Here is a 20,472-nt window from a genome sequence, read left to right on the forward strand (position 1 = left end):
TAGTCTGCAGGAGTCGGTCCACTGTGACTGAAAACATGCACAACACCTACCTTTATAGCTTCAGTGTTTGTGTGTTGGGCAGAAGGAGGGAGGGGTGGTGGGGTGGTCAATAGCATAGAGTAAAGGTAAGAGAGGGGTGATTGGAGGGGGGTTTATACAGAGTAAGAAATTTACTTGTATGCTAATTTGTTAGAAATATTAGTACAGCAGAAATGTTTAAACCTTCTGGAAAGCAAACTGTTAATCATCAATCTTTAAAGAAAGTAAAACCAGGGATGTTCCGGTAATCGTTTTTTCTTCCTGTTGTTACTTATTGGTGTTTTTTTTTATATAACACATCATACATGATAGGACCATATGCAGCAGTTGCTAACTTTACACGATTGTTTATTAACATATAGAATTAAAAATGAAGTAGGAATATGTGAACTGTGGCCTTTAAATCCACATAAGTAAGGACATAAAAACAATGAATTAAAATGTATGTGATACAATTTATAACAAGGGGGTATGTATAAAAATGTAAACACAAAAACACATAGTATATATATATATATGTATATAAATTTGTCTTTGGGGGAAAACAGCTAATTTGATGTTGGAATGGTATACTTCTACTAGCAAGAAAATTCTTACTTTGTCTTTATTTTAAGTTAAGATTTTGCCTGTTTAAACGAATGCAAAAATGAACTAATACATGGATATTAGAATATATAATAGCTGCTGTCTAAAGTTTCATAACAGCTTTTTTCATATCATGTCCACAATTTCAAAAATCTAGTTTATATAAAACATTTTTTTCCCCTTGACATGGGTTAATAATCTATGACAGCACTGCCAAATAAGATTGTGGTTATTTCTTGGCAGTATATAACAATTTAATAGTTCCTAACCTCACCTTCAACCCATTACATGAACATTAAATCTTCTTTATAATCATGTGTCTTTTATCTGTGTGTTAATAATTAGCTTGGAGAACCAAACAGAAGACTGAAGATCAAAAAGGAAAAGGATACAATCTTCACTGAACTGTGATGTATAATAAGGTGCTAAATATTCTTATATCTTTGGTTAAATTGAAACTTAACTTGGTTAAATGCTTCTGGGGTTTTTTTGTATTATGTGAATGTCGAAGGTGTACATACGATATGCTTCTTTTCATTTGTTCAGCTTTCTACATTTTTAGAATTAGAAAGAAAATGCAACTTTTCTTTGTAGGTTTAATAGAGACTTGCTGATCGTTGGGACATTTTGGAAGGTTTTGTATATATTGCAACAAACAGCTTATGTCTCTGCATGTGAAGTGAACGTACCCTGTGCAACTGCTATCTTAAGGCAGGTACATCTATGAATCTTTGATGTGACTCCTGTAAAAGGTTGTTAAATCCCATTAACAATCCGCCCTGAAAATGTCCTCTTTTTTAAAATGTGCTTGGTTTTGTTCCCTTATTACAAAAGCTGCATTGCTTTTAACATAACATGGATACAAATATTTATTCTCCATAAAAATAACAAATATTATTTCTGAGTAAGCTTCCCACTTCTCAGTTTTTTTTTTTCTCTGTTAATCTTTGAGGAAGTTAATCATCAACCAAAGTACATTTTGTGCTACCTTCTAAGTTTTTTTTTATTTTTTAGCAAAATCATAAGATAACAGTATATTGTTACTCCATGTAAACCTGTGAGAAAATAAAAAAAAATGAAAATGGATTTCTATTCTGATTTCTCTTTAAACCAAATGCTTATAAACCAGATGGCTATCAGGAAAGAGACTTGGCCCATCCTCCTTGATATTGGTGGTGAGAATGCAGCCCATTACTGTCGGTGTAGACAGGGCTAAATGTGACTTACAACAGTCTGTTGGTGGCTGAATGACTTGTATAGTATAAAGCACTTTGGAGTCAACTCAACTAATTAACCACTGTATAAGAACAGGTAATTTACTATATTTTTCTTTCAGTTTTTCCAATAGTATTGCTAAAAAAAAAAAAAACACCAGCCTTTTACACATCGGCTATCCATGTTTGAAAGATAATTTCAATACTTTATTTCAATATTCATTCCAATACTTACTGTGTGGCTGCCAGAGAATGGAATCAAAATCTGGTTCTTGTTGAGAACTGATTTCCCGTATTGCAATTTCTTGGCATTATATGCCATTTATGCAAATTATTCCTTTATCAATTTCACATGGTGAGACTGGTGTCACCACAAATTTTGCACAGCCTATGCAAGCTATGCAATATACCAGTGCAACCAGCAGGAAACATGGCACCTAAGTGACACAAACCCTAATGTAACCCAATGTGGTTACATTGTATAAGAAAGAACAACATCAGGGCAATTTGTGGATACAACCATGTTACTTCTAAACTTATAAATAAATATCTTGTTAAAAAATAAGATGTATAAAAACTCAATGCTAATCAATTTGTTTTCCAAATTAAGAGGATTGGTAACAGAATGAAATAATTAAACAGACTAGAAATAGGAATCGGAATATCAAATATATTATCAAGGTTATAGTGGAGGATGTTCTTTTTCTGGGTGGATCATCAAAATAGATGGTCCTCCTAATTGTTGACCATTCTGGTGATATGTTTATGTATACTGTCCTACAAGCTCGTCCCTCATCATTTTCTATGCATGCACTCTTTCAGGTGTATATCCGTTGTGAGGTTATGGATCTGAGCTACGGTTTCAGCCATTCAATAAAACTCGCCTTTTCCACCACGGTAGAAAAATTGCTAATTTTCTTTTAAAAAGTAAGCTTGTATGAGTGATGCAAACAGCACTGAACATGCACGAGGAGAAATGGGCTTGTGCATGCTCTTGCACACAATCAATAGGTGTAATTTTAAAAAATTGGGAAAAATTCTCCCCTATACCTTCAATGGCTGCAAAGTGATGCACCTGTTGGTAGCACTCTGCCTTACAGCAAGAAGGTGATTCAACCAAAGAACTTTCTGAGTTTAGTTTGCTTTTCCTGTTCATGCCTGGGTTCACTCTGGTTACTCTGCCCGCCTTCCACTGTCCCAAAATATGTTCTTCAAACAGCCCTTCTAGATATAAGTTATGTTTGTATCTGGGCACTGTGTGGTTGTTTGTGCTGTGTGGCAATGTATTCTAATGGCACAAGGTCTCCTGCAACCCTGCCTTGACAACAGATAAATTAAATTTATCTCTCAAGTATTCAATCAATATGTTTCTTGAAACAATTTAGCCACACAGTACTGAGACAAAAAAGACAAAAAGGATATCATACGATTTACATATGTTGTTTTAATTCTGGCCTGAGTAAAAATAAAAAAAACATAATCAAAAAAAAAAAAAAAACTTCTCCTAAACAAGTGAAGATAATAGAAATGCAACAGTTACTGTAGCTGCATTCTAATAAAAATCGGTTTATACTGTTAATTTGAATATATTCAAAATTTTAATATATGTGTTATGTTTATCATGACAACAGCAATAAAATAAAAATAAAAATATAAAAGGAACCAAAATCTTTTGTCTATGCATAAAACCTTGTGGCAGTCAGAGGCCTCCAAACACAAATTCAATATCAGCCTGAAAATAAAAACAACTGTTTTTATTGCAACACTTCTACACCAGTTCCATTCAGTAGTGCAATTTTACTGTTAAACAGAACACATTTTTCTTTTTTTTTATGCAATCATAATTTCAGAATCAGTGTTACTCTGATGGGATAAACAGGTGAAAACAATAGTACAGCAGAAAAAGTAGCCATACAAACCCTGTCATCAGTTTTAGGCTTTGTGTCCTTCAAAACTTCAATATTGTTATCAGGGCACTTGTGAGAACAGCAGTAAATTAATAAGCCATCCTTTTTTTATACCCCCATTAACAGTATCTTGATCATACCTCTATGCAGCTATTAAAGGATGCGGAAAAACTTTGTCAGGAAAACTTATTTGTCACATTTTATCAACAAGGATGGATGATTGCACATTTATAATGTGTAAAGCAGGACAGGTCCTGAGTAAACAATTAACAGTAAATTATATTTTAATGAGTCTAATGTAATATTTTCTTTAATAATATCTATCATTTTGTTTTGTTTTTGCACAACTGAATTGGTGTTTACTCAGTTAGCAGTAAGATATAGATAGGTTCATTTCAAGTAAGCCAGTATAGATTTATAAAGAGTTTAGAAATATAATATGATTTCTCTGTAGACTTCCAATGCCTATCAGGTCAAAGCATGCCATGACAAAAACTAAAAACCTCTTTAACCCAAAGGCAGGATAGAATTCATCCTTTATAGCAAAACTACAAGTCTTTCCATCTGATCACAGAGGGCTTCGTGTAAGCAACAGGCACTGTTATGCATCAGCTTTTATCTGGGAACCAAAGCTTCCTTTTAACAATGTATGAATAAAAAAAAAGCATATTGCACAGCTGTTTGAAAAGACAACAAAACACCAACATGCTTAAAATAAAGGTAGACGATTATCATAAACCTCGCCTCTCGCCCATTGACAGCTGAAGATAGGCACCAGCTCCCCTCGCGACCCCATAGGAATAAGCATGACTAAAAATGGATGGATGGAAATATCATTAAATTAATGGCAATGTCTTAATTATATTTACAAAGAGGGAAAAAATAGCATATTTGGATGGCAGAATGTGTCTCTTAAAACGCCTTTATGTTTAAATGACTCACAATAAATTTTGCTTGATTTTGCACATTCCTTCTTTGATTTTTTAAATAATAAGCTTTCTTTGAAATTATGCAATAAAGTGTCATATAGAGACATCTTGTGGTCAATCTGAAGAAAGTTCTTTTGTGAATATTTTTCTGAAATAAAATAGTTAATATTATTATATAATATGTAAAATAGTTTCAGAAACAAATCTTTAAGCATAAAACACCAAGGATGCAACCTGTTTACTTTAGTTATATAGTCCCTCCTGTGTTTTTTGGGTCTGGGTTCTCACTTCAGTGGGACTTTAGAGGGGGGACATGAACTTCCTCTACTGTTCCCATTTGATTTAACCTCCCATTGGCAACCAAACCCCTCACCCAATGTCTATGAAGGAGCCTAGTCTGGGGGGGGGTGCTCATTTTAGTTCCCTGTACACCGACTCACATTCTGTTTGTAGTGATGTTTATTTATGACCAAGTTAGAGCTTTAACTTTCAGGCTCAGTGTTTTCTCTGCAGCAACAGGCAGGAGCTAATTATTAATGCAATTCCATCCATCCACCCATCCACCCATCCACCCATCCACCCATCCATCCATCCATCCATCCATCCATCATCACAGCAGACACCACACCAATCGGCCTGTCGATCTCTAACTCCATCTTCCGCAGGAGTTTAAGCTGTTGTGAATCTATTTCAATTTTAAATTAACCCTGTCTGTTGTTCAAACACACAGCCTTTTTTTTTCCCCATGCAAAATATGACAGACTGAAATTTATTTTAATTAATATCAAATAACTCAAATGCCTTTAGGATTAGAACAGTCAACATGACTATTTGCAGCACATTTTTGCAATCTAAGTAATTTAGGATTAGTAGAAGCAAACATGATAGATTGTTTTAATTTTTTCACAGCGGTAAATACAAAGTTAGCCTATTGCATTTTTCAAAATGTATTACAAATTGAAAACAGCTGATTAGTTTGATTATGAGCAGTATTGTATTTTTATTATTTTTTTTTTTGTATTATTGGCTGTTAACAATATAAACTACTTAGAATAGCTTGACTTGAAAGTGTGGAATGCAGCCTTGCCCACCGGTAAATAAAATCATATTATAATTATGTTTGGCCTTTTTGAAAAAAAAAAAAAAAAGTAACTCTAAGCTTTACATGAAAAGACTGTTGGTTAATCCTGATATGTCAAAATTAGCACAGCAAACATTGTTGTACGTAATTTATGATCCTTTTATTACATATAAAGTGATTTTCAGCTGCCAGAGATTGGAAAGACATGATAAAATACAACTTCCCACAGGAAAAGGAACACTATCAATGCATAAAAGCAAAAAATTTAATGACCGGATGTGTGCTAGTATCATTGACATGAGGGAACAAAAACCAAAGCTTATTATTTCCAAAAAAAACAAAAAAACAATACCATTTATCCAAGTATTTATAGCAACAATTCTTAAAAAAAAAAAAATCACAATTGAAAGAAGCACCTCTGTGTGTCACCATAAATCTAATTCATGAATCAATATGTTGTTACTGTGAATTTGATCAATTTCAATCTGTCGTTTATATCAAATAAAGTGGAGCTAACCGGAAGCTATATTTCTGAGATGTGCAACAAAAGAAAATGGAAATGTCTTATTTCATTGAGAAACCTTTACACAGGTAAACTGTGATGTCAGGAGGTTGATGATTCATCTTTTTGATGAGATAAGTTTGTATGTCATAGCATATTGTACTTGTTAGCTCCTGCAACCAGAATTTACCAAATACTGTTTTCATTGGTTGTTTTATTTCTCAATGTTCCTTTTTGTGCTTGGTCCATTTTAATACTTTGTTTATTTGTCTTTCATGCCAGGAAGCTTACCCATCCATTGACAATAAAGACTTTGAATAACAATACCAATATAATTCTATTTTATTCTTTTCTTTTCTGTTCTACTCTATTTTAGTGTACTCTATTCTATTCTACTCAAATCAAATATCTTGAAAGTAAAAGGCTCTGAAAGAAACACGCTTTAAAATTGCATAAAACAGGAAAAAATACTGGGTAACAAGCAAAGCAAATGACAGCGTGTACTCATTTGTATGTATATTTAACCCTCTGAGTCAACAAAAAGACCTTTTATATGAATAATTAATGCTAAATTTGTCTAACCATAGTATCCATGAAAGAACACAGCAACACATAATAGAATGACGGCGTTAATATTAACGATATTCCTCCAAAATGGGTCTTCTGTTGTATCAGTGAGCTTCTTTTTAAGTGCTGCTTGCTCCTCTGGAGTCAGTTTTATGGCTTTTTTCCGCTCCAGTCCGCAAAAACACATGATGGCTTTTTTGCAGAGGCCAGGTTCCTCCTCAGGTTCTGTACGACATTAAAAAAAAGGCTTTTTTTTAACTGGACAAAAAAGTCAAAACACATCTATGGTACCTTAATTATCTAAGTTGGAGTACTTTAACAGGTATTTTGTAGTTTTTATCATTTTGAATAGTTTTGTATTTAGACCATCCAATAAATGTGTCATTTTACAGCTATTATGACTGATATATAAAATATGTGTAAATGCTTTTTACCATCTTCGTTTTCTTCATCCTCCTCATCATTAATCCAGTCGTCTGGTTCAATGTCTTCTCTTTCCTCCGTACTGTCCCTCAGGCTCCAACATAATCGATACAGCTGGTAAATAAAGATAGCGAAAATATTTTCAATTTAAAAATAAAATGTTTGTCTATCAAAGAGAATTGTATAAACTGATATTTCAATTCAAAATATGACTTCATTGTGGTTAATCTCATGTACAGTTTGCAAACATGTGTTTCTTTAGAGCACAGGTGTCAAGCCCCAGTCCTCAAGTTCCGGTTTCCCGCAACTTTTAGACGTGTCTCTCTGATTTAACACACTTGGGTCAAATAATCAGGTCACTATAAGGACTTTTTCTGTACATCAGGCTTCTGAAATTACTGTTGTCAAGGTCCGATGTCCTGTTCCTCTTAGCTGTGTCTGTGCTCCTACATCTGAAACAAATGGCTAAATTACGGTACTGCCTCCACAGTCCTTCCAGTTACCTGACTGTTTGACTCAGGTTTTATGGGACAAAGTCACGCCTGAAAGGTGCAGGATCTCAATCCTTCAGAGACAAAATTTAGGAACCCTGCTGTACACCTTAACAATGCCAATTCACCAATTTTTTTATGTATAGAGAAACAACCTTAAAAATCAAATAAAAGGCTAACAAAGATCATTGACTACACTGAATTTTATGAATACAAATAGTGAAATGTACAATACGATATATGAGACTGTTTTATTAGAACAAAATATTATTTTGTGTTGTCATACAGGCATGTCAGGAGCAGCCATATAAGGGTTGAGGATATTAGGTACTTAGATCAATCTACCGTATATGAATTTAAACAAAAAAAAAATGTCAGAAACAACACAACCTCATGATGAGTTATTAGTCAAATGAACAATTTATGGGAATTTTCTTAGTGTTATAGCTGGAATTTGTGATGATGCATTAATAATTGTCCTGCTGGATAGAACCAAATGGAAAAATTATTTTATTTTGATCCCACTAAAGATATATACCTTATCTTTGTGTGAAGAATCCTAAATGTAGTCTCTCAGTTCAATTATGTTGGGTACAGAGCTGACCTCTAGTCAAAAGTTACTTATTTTGGTATGTAAAAATAAATCTAATTTTATTGTACAGCTGTCACTTACATGCTTGTCCGGAATGGGTTTGGTCAACAGAGACACTCCGATTATGACTATACAGGACACAGTAAAGAGGATCATCCCGAAGTACAGGTAGTGTACGCCGCATATAATTGTGGGACAGTTGCTTGGACTGACACAGTTTCCTGTGCCATAGATGAACTCCGTAATCATCCTGGATAGTCCTATTACCAGGCCAACGGTAAGTCCATAAAAGGCACCCTGAATAACAGAGAAGGAAATTATTGTGCTTTTAAATGAATCATCCTCCAAAACTTCAGAAAAAAATAAGTTAAATATTTTTTTAAATGTTATGCAACCCCTAATAAAGTGCAAAACATCTCTTTGTAAAGATATAAAATCTTATTGTATCCTCTTTGACTAATCAATCAATCAATTGTCATCTACAATTTAAATTGTAATCAAGATTTCAGTTTCAGTAATGGACAACTTGTTGACAATCAAAAGCTTTAATTAAACTTAAACAAAAACTCACAGGCTCGTTGACACGTTTGTAAAAAAGGGCAAGAAAAAAGACAGCTGCAATGGGTGGAGCCAGATAGCTGATGATCGACTGGATGTAGTCAAACAGCTGTCCACTCTGGGCTGACTGCACCATAGGAATCCAGGCAATGCTTATAGCAATTAATATGAGGATAAACACCCTGTAAAGTTCAAAACAACCATGCAGTTACTATAAAAGTCAAAAGAGGAACAATACAAATATAGAAAAAAAAAAGCTTAAACTACCTGCCAGCGATCATCAGTTCCCTCTCTTTGGCAGTGGGTCGAACCTTAGTGTAGATGTCCATGGTGAAAAGAGTGCTAGCACTGTTGAATATTGAGGTAAGGGAGCTCATTAAAGAGGCCAGCATCACCGACAGCATCAAACCCCTCAAACCTAAAAGAGAGTTGTTGAGTAAGAGCAGCGGAAATTGGAAGAAGTCAAAATGTGCATTTAGAATTTAAAATAATGGTATTAATCAACAAACCATTGGGCATGAGGTCCACCACCATTTTGGGATAGGCAATGTTGGTGCATCCAACACTAGTCCCACAGTACTTTTTACATTCATCTGGGTCCACACATGCCACTATGTCTGTAATTAATATCACATAGATAATACTGCTTTATTATCTTTGAATATATTTTCTTGTATTTTAAATAGTACTTGTCAGTTAGGATTACGGCTGGTATTCGAGGATTCACCTGATTAGAAAAGTTACTTATGCTGCTGTTTTTGATTTCAAATAAAAAATTGAGTTTTAATACTCTAGCACTGCAAAGCTCATATACTTATTTCTGATCATAAACTAAGTTGTGATAAATGTTTATCTTTCCCTTAGAGCTCCTAGGAGATGGAATGATCTCTGCCTAGTACAGGAGGTGACCAAGTAACCTAATTTGGTGATTTACTGTGGCATTTGAGTTGAAGCTGTGTCTATTCTGCAACAGGGATGCATATGAATATCCTCACCCCAAATCTAATAGAACTTGAAATGAAAAAATCAAAATTTGGCAACCTGATGTGTCTGTTATTCATGCTACAGTGTCAAATTATTAGTGTAATGACAAAGGAATGTTATTCTTCAGGACCCACTATCCTGTTTGTTTTCCATGTGTTTCTGCTCCAGCACAACTGCATCAACTGATTGCAGTGCCTCCCCTACAGCCTTCAAGGACTGCATCAGCCTGTTAATCACCCAATTATTTAAGTCAGGTGTGTGGAGCAGGCAAACATCTATCAAGAGCTACCATCCCTTAACTTTTAGAGGCATCTGTTCTCTAATATACCTGAATCGAAAGACACAATCCCCTCGTTTAGTCCACCAGGGGCACGTTAACAAGCCACTTCAGGTGTGTTAAAAATGGGGTGCATCAAAAAGTTGCAAGATAGTACAGTAGCTCTTGAGGACTGGACTTTAGCACTGCTGTTCTAAAACGTGCAGGACTGTGGTACTGTACTGAGTTGATGCAGGTGTGCCAGAAACACACATAAAACCTACAGGATAGTGGCTCCTGAGGAGCAGGGTTGGAAACCACTGTCCTGTACTACTTGTATTTTAAAAACATTGAAGAAACACACAGATGCTAAATAGTCAGAAAAGGGTACAAAACAATTTAGGTACCTGGATAGAGGATCCTACTTATCATCCCAGGAAGAACCATAAGAAACATGGGCAGTATCTTCAGGTACCCGCATAAGATGCAACCTGCTTTAACATGAGAGAGATTCTTGGCTGATAGGCAGCGCTGCACAATCACCTACAAAAAAATGTGAATAAAACAATCAGATTTCCACACAGAAATTCATTGGTGCTAAACATACTGACACATCAATTCAGCACAGGATAAAACAGGTGATTTGTATGCTGTCGTAAGATGCAGCCAAAATTGTAAAGTCAAATAGGTGTGGTCATACTCAGCTTTACACATATTTGGCTGAGCATGGCTTTAGCTGTTATGTTGGTTTTCTAAGAATTAGATTTTTTGCTTCAAAGATAAATACAAAGCAGCTTTCCAGTGTCTGCATCAAATTGTGTTAAGTAATGTACTTCTCATATTATGCATACTTTTAAGGACTATTCATTGGCTTCAGGTCTGTTTTTGCGAATATGACCTCTTCTTTGTTGTATATACAGTTCCAGTATATCCAAGTTATCAAGTAATACTACTTTATTTTAATTCTCATGACCCCATGAGTGAGTTGAAAATATACTGAAATTTATCAGAGCAGAAACAGTGGGTCAATTTATCCTGTAGTAACTATATTACAATGCTTAACCTAAAAACAAGCTTACATGATTTTTGTGAGTTTGTCACGAAATTGTATCAGGTAGAAATTGTTACAAACTTGACTAAACTAGTTATGAGCACTGATTACATCTATCTTTTAACAACATCATCAAAGTAAAATAAAATGTAAATATGTACATGTATATGTATGAAGTGGAGATTCTATGTGCAGGCGCCTTTCAGATTTTTAATTCCTAAATCATTTTGAATTGCAGTTCAGTTCACAGTTCATGATCTAATTCCAAGGTATATTTCAAAATCGCCTTAATGATTCTACCCAAAAGTTGGCAAGATGAAACTGTTATGTAATAGTCATCTCAATGAGTTTATGGTATTTGATTGCTTCTGTTATGTTGTTAAGCCTGTTACTAAGTCACCGGAGAAAACATCTCTACACAGCAAGAGAAGATGATCATCTTTCTTACCAACCTGATCAGTGCACCAGAACCACGTGGCCTGGATTGTGAGTCCAAACACCAGGCCAGGCCATGGCATGTCTCCAGTTATTGGATCTCTAAAAAGATGGAAGGAGTCTTTCCGAGGCGTGTAGCACTCTGCGCTGATATTCCCAGTGACTGAAGGGATCGCAGTCCAGTAAAGTTCCTGGAACCTTTCATAGCCGCCCACTTCATTAAAAGCTGAGGGTAGTTGGAGAATCAAAAGGTTTACTCTTTCAGTCCTCAATAGTGTTATATAACTGATTACTAATAACATGCAAAAATGATAAACAATAATAACAGCATATTACCAAAACCCATGAGAACAAAGGATCCAGTAACCATTATGACTGTCTGTAAAGTGTCTGTGTATATCACTGCCGCCAGTCCACCTAGAAAAAGGAATAGAAATTTCATTCAGAATCAAATGGGGAAATATGCTCAATAAAGATGTGTTATTATGTTCTTATATAACTTTTATTACTTACTTTTGCTAATTGCTAAACATACAGTAAACTGCCCTAGATATGGCCTTGAGAGAGGCACGGCCTGTATTACTATGATAAGGCGTCTTCCTTGTAGTTTATAAGGAAAAAATTTATAACTGTAAAAGAGGATTTCCTTCTTATGACAGACCTGTGACAGTATACAATGCAGTGACTGCCAAAAGAGCAATAACGGCAACATAGATGTTCCACCCAAGAGCCTGTTGGATGAAAATGGCGCCGGAGAAAATGTCGGCCTGAAATCGGACAAAAAACAAGATTGTAAGTGAAATGGCTTTGTCTTTCTGCAGAAAGTTTTTTTTTAAAGCAGTCACATAAACTTACAGAGATCTGAGTGAAGGCATAGAGGAGGAGGGACAACACAGAGTGATAGATGCGAATACGCTGTCCTCCAAACCTCTTCTTCAGATACTCAGGCATGGTTATAACCTAAACAAACATCATGATAAGACTTTGTTTTTTTTTTATAATTGTGAAATCTAGAAAAATGTGTTGTCTGTGTTTTGTTATTTACCCCTGCCTTTATGTAGATTGGTACAAAGACCCATCCCAAAACAACAACAAGAATTAGTGCCTGAAACACACAAAACAATTTTTTTATATTCTGTGAATCAAATCTAATGAAAGGCTATTAGCATACCTCACAGAGATAACATGAGTTTCTTAATGACATCCTAAAACAATTACTCACATTCCATTCAAACCCAGCAATAGCTATCCCAGAAGCTGCAGCAGTTCCAGCAAGCCCTACAAAGTGGACGCTGCCAATGTTGCTGGCAAACAGGGACGCTCCAATCTATTAACAGTTTAGAAAAATGTTAGAAGGCAATGAAAATGACAATTTTCTTTAACACTGAAGACTCTGTGTTGTATAGGTGATTTTCACATATTTTTGATAAGTTCTGCCCTCTCCCCTTTAAAAAAATGTACATGCACAACCTTGTACCCGATCCTGAGAGGGAATGCCTATTAAACACGTGTGAGATCATGCACAAACCCATTTCTCCTCATGAATGCTCTGTTTCCTGTTTCCATCGCTTATTCAAGCTTAGTTTCCAAAAGAATTGCAATTTTTCCACTATGTCAGACTCCCCATAGGTAAGTGAAAATGGGGACGAGCACTTAGGACAGCTTTATGTAAAGCCAGAATAATTGACAATTAGGAGGACCACCCGGAAAAAGAACATCATCCAGTACTGTACACCCTTAAGAATATTCTTGTTACTGACAAGTATAATGACGTTACCTTCCTACTGATTTGAACTATTTTAATTCCAAAGAAAGGAAATATTACGTGTTCTTATGGCCTCTTTTAACGAGTTGTCTTTTAGTTTAACAAAGACATGATTATTAATCACAAGAAACTTGACTGTCATGAGTAGCTGTTCTTAATATGGGTTATATGGCTTTCCATCCAACAAACCAACCAGGATGCCAAAACACTTCCGAATAGATATTTGCATGTCCAATCAATGGCAACAGTGCTGGACAGACGGAGGGTTGGACAGTTGCAAGGTCACCTTAAAAGCTGTTTTTATTTTACTTGCAGGCAAGATGTATAGTGGCAAGATTTTCATATTCACAAACTAATAAAATTATAATTATATGCTCACCGTTAATTAATATGTTATAAACAATTCTGAATGAGTTTATGGATTAATTATCAACACATGTATATCTTATTAATAAGCCATCTATAAGGGGAGCCTCCAGTTGCTAAAACAATAAGCACAAAAAAAAAACAGCATCTGCTTGCCATCAATGTTGGTAGAAGTAAATGTGAGAATTGTTTTCAATGTAATATACATTATACAGTAGCGTTAAACATTAGCAACAAGAATGGCATCATCACCACAGAGTTTCTGAGACCAAACTGGTTATATTGGAAAACTATCTGATAAGCAAGACAAACAACGTAAAGAAAAAATTNCTATCTATCTATCTATCTATCTATCTATCTATCTATCTATCTATCTATCTATCTATCTATCTATCTATCTATCTATCTATCTAAAATCTGGCTTTGGATAAAAAAGTCTTTATATAATAATGTAAAAATCTCTTAGATACAAATCAGCCAGCATATGAAGAGTTGGGTTTTGTCCTCAATTATACAGGAAATGTATTTACAGAAATATCTACAAGGCCAATAATTTAATAAAGAAATCAACTGAATTTGTCTTCCTCACCTTTTTGACAAATGATTTTTTCTACCCATTGGCCCTAATCTTACATAGTCCTTTATGCCTTATTTTCACTATATTTACCTTTAATTTGCAAAAATGCCCACTTTTCCATTTTCCAACAGTGATACACAAAATAATTTGAAAACAACTTTCTTTCTGCCTCCTCTGTTAGAGGAACATGGAGTCTACAGCTCAAACAAAGGTAAAGTCAACAAGGAATCACTACAGGGAAGGGCACTGAGCCTACTAATCAATAATCTAATGACAACACACATAAAAGGAAGAAATATAGTCAAGCATTTATGACTAGAAATACTATTTCAATCACTTGTAGTTATTAGATATGAGAATCTGAAATTGAAATTCAATACAAAATCATCGTTAATCATTCATTAATCATTTATCCCAAAGGAAATCTGATGTACAGTAGATGTCTATTCTCTACAGCAATGTCTCATAGATTGCTGGGGAGTAAGTTTTGTTGCAATATGATCCCCATTTTCACTTTATTAAAATTTGTGAGACAATGATTATGCCTGATTTAGTCACCCTGGAAGAGTGAAAGGCTGAAAATCCTTGTCTTCAAATCAAATAGATAACAGCCAATTCACCAGAGACTTCCTAGAGTGATGAGTGCAGAATAACTATTAGAGTTTAATCAGTTAAATGAGTATGAGCTCCAAGTTTACCCTCTCTTTTGCCCAGTTGTAATAATGATCATTTCAGCTAAACATTAAAAGTCTTAACAGATGATCAGACATGCCTTCAAAGAAAAAAAAATGTTTTTCCGTAACCTACAGTAACTGCATTTACAAAAGGTAAAATTACTTTAAAGGCTGCAATGTAAATTAAGATCTGTTTTGGTAAAAGTAAAGACTCAATCTATAGAATGATGCACCAACTCTAGGTAGCAGCTTCAAAATATATTTTGCCCTGTTTGGGGTTAATGCTACAGTATGATAGCCATGGACTTCCCCCTGGTGTTTCCCCTTTAATAAAGTGTTTTGTATAAATGCATATTGTAACTTCAGGCGTCTGAAAGTTGTTCACATGGATGAGTCAGGTTAATGAGGGTCCACAGCTTTCCTTCTGTTTATTTTTCCTTATTTCATAGCTCTCTCTATAATGCACATTAAGAGACAGTGTGTTTGAGGAGCTAACTTAATACACATCCAAAGGTGTGTCTGAATCTAACTTCATATTTTGCATGAGTCTCTCAGAAGTTTACAAACCATATCATCATCCTCTTGGCTTTTCTAGCTTATTGAAAAACCGTTTCAAACAGATTATTAGGGATAAATCATAAGAGTTTGCAAGGTAGTTAATCCTATTAACCCTAGAATCGAGAGAAAAAAAAAGAGTAATCTGATTTAATATCTGATATTGAAAATCATGTATGTAAATATCTACTTTCAGCTGTAAATATATAGAGTCAGAGTGAGGTGCAATTTTGGACAAGAGCTGATTGTTTTATGCAGGTTAGATAGATACCCACCGGCAACCATACCATACTCCTTCCTGCAAGGAAAAATCCACCCACCGTGGCTCGGTTGGTGCGGACCATAGCCTACATTAGGACAAGGGCACATGTCAAGAAAACAAAAACATTGCTAAATATTCCCCAGATCTTCTCATCCATTACTTTGTGGGCAAATTTTTGCGAATCATTCTGCTGACGGATTGACAGTAAATAGTAAAAGAAAAAGATAAAAAAAAATTTCTTGCAGCTTCTAAAAAACTGCTTTAGATTTGTAGACAGTGAGTACAATACATTAGTAGACCTATGCATGCCTGATTCCTGTTCTGCTGTGAGATTTATCTGCCTTTTTCTTTGAAGAGAAATCAGTTCAATTAAATTTCATAAAGCAATGTATGATTGTAAAAAAAACAAAAAACAACCCAAAAAATCTCTAAAAAATGTTTGCAAAACTTACCCCTAATCCCACAGCCAGGACAACCAAAAAGTAAATAACAATAACAGATATGTCTGCTGGATTGTTAATTGCAATTTTATCAGTTCCATTTCTTGCATTTCTTGTGATGCTGTTAAATCCAAAATAATCCCAGGTCATTTTTCCAGGAGTTGGAAGATCAAGAAAGGATGATGCTGCGTGCTGGAGTCAATTCACTATGACTACAATAAAAGCGCAACACCTCTCTATCTTTATTATTTGCATGTGTGACAGAACATGATAGAGGGAGGGACGGTCATGTTGTGTGCGTGTTATACGCGTGTTATTCTGCTGTAATAAAGTTTGTGTCCAGATCATTGTCATCACTGCTACCACCACTAAAACAAACAAAAGAATGAAAACAATATGGATATCCATCAGTCTACAATAACAGCCACTGTTGCCCTCTCCAGCTGCAGGATTTGTTAGCACTTTTTATTTTTTTAACCCTTAAACATTTTTCATTCATTGTAGGAAACATATTCTATCAGTGATGGGTATTTATATAAAACAAGGCTTTATTTGTTCTATATTATTAGTAGTTAAGGGGGCAGAGTAGTTAAAGGGGCAGAGTATACTACTGCTTCCCAATAAACAAATTTGCAAACACAATATTTTATATTTGGATTTTAGGGAAACAGTATCAGTATCCATATTATTGTTCATTAGCTTTACTAATCTTAGTTCCTGTATGTCCCGGAAAACCTATGCTTAAAATGGCAGTCTCACAGAGATAAAAAAAAATGCTTATATCAGTAGAGTTTTAATCTGAACATTGCCTAAAAGGATTTTCATGTAGGTATAAAACAGGTAAATAGCTCTTAACCCTGACTTCACCCTATTACAATGACATTTAATGCTCTTGATAATGATTTATTTTTAGCTAGATGTTAATAATTAGCTTTTGGTATGATTGGGGTAGGGTCGTAAAAAAGATGCAAGTCATTTACAGCTCCTAATCCATGTGATATAATCATAAGATGCTTACAAAATTACACTCTGCAGAAACTGAATCATTCATTCAGCAATACATGGGGTATACATTTTCTGCAGAACCAACCTATTTTGCATTAGGTGAAAACAGCGGACCATGACAAATCAATCCGAAAATTTCTCCACCGGTTTTCATAACTGGTTGTTGTTGAGGACCCAAATGCAGGATGGAGACAGATGGATTTATTACAATGAAAATCAGAATTCAACACAAAATGCTCAGAAGAAGAGACACAGATAAAGTTGTACAGCTACAAAAACAGCTGACTGAGAGCAACGTAGATAATTGTTGGAGAGGTAATTAGTATACAAGGAGCAGGTGGTTGATTGTTAACAGTTTGCAGCTGTGAAGGAAGTTACAGAGGAAACAGCTGGATAGCAATAATGCAGGTGAACTCAGAAAAAAAGACAGCAACAAAACTAAAGCAGAACACATTCCAGCATAAAAATCACTAGGAACCAACCCAAAAGGTAAAAAGGAAAGACAAAAACATTTTTTAGATCAACTAAGAATAACACCAACCTGAAGGAATGATAGATTTTACAGTAAATTGGGAGCTAAGTAAAAACTTATAAAAAATTCTACAGGAATAATTTAAAGAATTGCGTAAACATAAACACCAGAAGGAACAAACTAGATAAAGAAAATTAGAGTATTTCAAAGTTTGTAAACTTGGATAGAATAAGGAATAAAGCTATCCTCATGTGCATCAAGTTAATATTTTTTCAGTGGTTTAGCTGTGGTATTTAAAACTACAAACAATCTTAGCTGTGAAGATAATTTCACTCCAAGTTCTGTCTTCCCAGGAGCTTAGTTATGCTTCTGTTTATCTCATTAGTTAATTATTAAAATATATTTTTGTGAACATAGATAAGTCAATTGTTTATTTTAATAGATAGATCCAGTTATAATTTCATTTCAATAGTACTTTTAATACTATGATCCTCAACTAAATGTATCTATCTTAATTTTCTTTGAAATTATACAAAAAGTGGTCCCTTTGTAAATAAAACAAACATTAATATTTCAAAATAAACAGAACCAGAAAAGTTAAAATAGTTTAGACACTTCCACTGCTTGTCAAGACACTTACAGTAAAATCAAGGAAAAATTGCTATTTTTCAGTTAGAAAACACATTTATTACAAAACAGATGGCGTCCTTCATACTTGCAGAGCTTAAAGTGACTTCTGCAATTTATAGCTGTTATTAATAACGTTGTTTTTCAGGCATCAACAATAAATTAAAAGAGGTTTTTGAAATTGATTTTCACAATATATTACATCTCTTTACTCTTAAAATAATTATACAGATTTCATTTGATTGCCCATACATCCATCTGTAGGTTTACTTATTCACACAGAGACTACAGTAGGTACACCTCGGACAGGACCTTGGTCTTCCACAGAGTTTAGACAAAGTAAACTATATCTAACTGTTACTATAGGCGCAGTTAAACCAGAGTTTTATAATTCTGTGCATGTATCTGTGATGTATTTTATGTGATATAAAATCAAGTCCTTTTGCATCAAACAAACCCTGAATAATACTTTAACCGCGCATGCTTATTTTGGTGAAGCCTATAAATTGGGGATCAAGGATTAGACACAGTTAATGTGCAAAACACTGCAGAGGAATTTCAGCACAATCGTCTTTGCAGAGCTGTTTGATTTCAGCCACATTGGGCTGGTAATGAACACTAAGATTTGACAATAAATAAAATTTGATTCATTCTTTTTTTCTATTCAAACTTTAGTTATTTGGAAATGAACAGTACATTCGATATCTTATCTTAGTGTTTGAATCAACATAAGCCTGCATGTTGATCTTTAACCTTTTAATATGACATTATATCAAAGATCAGCACAACAGATAGCAAACATATCATCTTTGAAATGAATTTGTAGCTTATGTAGAATCAGGAGATAAAACTACCTGGAAGAAAGTTATTAAGGAAGTTTTGTTTGTGTGCATAAGCTGCATATATGACCAAATGTTTGCATTTAATATATTTTATAAGCTGAAACTGGTTTGTTCTATCAAAGTTTTGTTGTACATCATATAATGTAATGAAAGTCTTTATCTATGATAAAACAGTACACGTCTTGTACTCGTGTCATGCAGTTAACCAGACTAAGTTATAAAACCAAGATAATAATGTGAATCTGAAAGTTAAAAAAGTTTTTCAAGAAAACAAACAAAACAAAAAAATAACTGATTTTTTCTTAAGCTGTTATCTAAAAAGGGTATACAAAGGGTGTCTTTCCCTATTATTACCAGGTTTAAACAAAATAAAATTGGAATGCCCCAAATGTTACCAAAAAACTTTTGTACATATTTCACACCACTAGGTGGAGGCAAAGCAGCAGTTTCATTGGTCTGTGTAATTCTACCCCTCTTTCCCTGAATATTATTTTTCCTTATTCCATAACAACACACACACATCTGAGTGAATACATAAGAAGTGAGCACATGGACTTTGAACAAATAAAATGGCAGAACAGCTGAGATTTATTGAAGTTGCACATGCATGTATCCTGAGGACATTTACAACCATTTGGTTTGTCCTTCACTGGTTAAATATTACAGGACCTTTCCGGATATATATTTTTTGTTATGTTGTTTGTCTTTCATTAAACCTTCATTCAGTGTCCTGTGTTTAATACAAAAATGATAAGTAAACTTGAAAGTTCATGGCAAAATAAAAATACATTTAAATATTCATCGATTAATGCTTTAAGCATAGTTGACTTTGAGTAGAAAAAGATTGTGAATTTCTTATAAAATTGTAATCTTACCTTAATTTGGAACAAATTGTGAATATTAGCCATTGCAGTGTAAATGTGCTATCTTCATGTAAAGATAGAAAGATGCCAACCAGAAACATATTATTTATGAGCCACTCTTAATTACAGTGCTCTTCTCTCTTTAATAAAACAGTGTCAAAAGTGAAGATTAAAATGTCCAGTTATCAATGAATGTCTACAAATGCATAAATATTTCTTATGACCAGAGAAAGATTTTATACTGGTCTCACAGTTTCTCAAGGTAGGACAGGACAAAGACCTGTGGAAGTTTATTCTCAGATGTTAGAAAGGAGGTTTGTGTAGAAAGCCACAATCTCAAATTCAGGAGCACCTGCTGAAGGGGGTCATAGAGTTTTGTTGTCCAGTCTATGTGTGTTTTAATCCTAATA

At 34.4% G+C, this 20,472-nt stretch overlaps 1 protein-coding gene across 1 annotated transcript; it reads right to left on the reverse strand.

Annotated features, from left to right (window-relative positions):
- Positions 1–6,834: 6,834 nt before the first annotated feature.
- LOC107092687 (sodium/glucose cotransporter 1-like) lies at positions 6,835–12,574 on the reverse strand. The gene is made up of 11 exons (XM_015387292.1): positions 12,470–12,574; positions 12,276–12,381; positions 11,951–12,031; positions 11,632–11,840; positions 10,536–10,671; positions 9,398–9,505; positions 9,156–9,306; positions 8,902–9,070; positions 8,412–8,627; positions 7,259–7,361; positions 6,835–7,049 (listed from the first exon to the last, which is right to left on the reverse strand). Exons 1-11 carry the CDS (start codon positions 12,563–12,565, stop codon positions 6,835–6,837), a joined length of 1,590 nt encoding a protein of 529 aa, XP_015242778.1. The 5' UTR covers positions 12,566–12,574.
- Positions 12,575–20,472: the final 7,898 nt, after the last annotated feature.

Source organism: Cyprinodon variegatus, unplaced genomic scaffold (genome assembly GCF_000732505.1).
Source record: "Cyprinodon variegatus isolate N-32 unplaced genomic scaffold, C_variegatus-1.0 Scaffold390, whole genome shotgun sequence".
Classification (NCBI taxonomy): domain Eukaryota; kingdom Metazoa; phylum Chordata; class Actinopteri; order Cyprinodontiformes; family Cyprinodontidae; genus Cyprinodon; species Cyprinodon variegatus.

Excerpts from the sequence above, each read along its gene's own strand:
- LOC107092687 (XM_015387292.1), bottom strand. The coding sequence starts at position 12,565 with ATGCCTGAGTATCTGAAGAAGAGGTTTGGAGGACAGCGTATTCGCATC. Across the intron at positions 12,382-12,469 it reads ATGCCTTCACTCAGATCTCT|GCCGACATTTTCTCCGGCGC; the intron begins GTAAGTTTATGT and ends GTCCGATTTCAG. Across the intron at positions 7,050-7,258 it reads GGATGAAGAAAACGAAGATG|AACCTGAGGAGGAACCTGGC; the intron begins GTAAAAAGCATT and ends AATGTCGTACAG.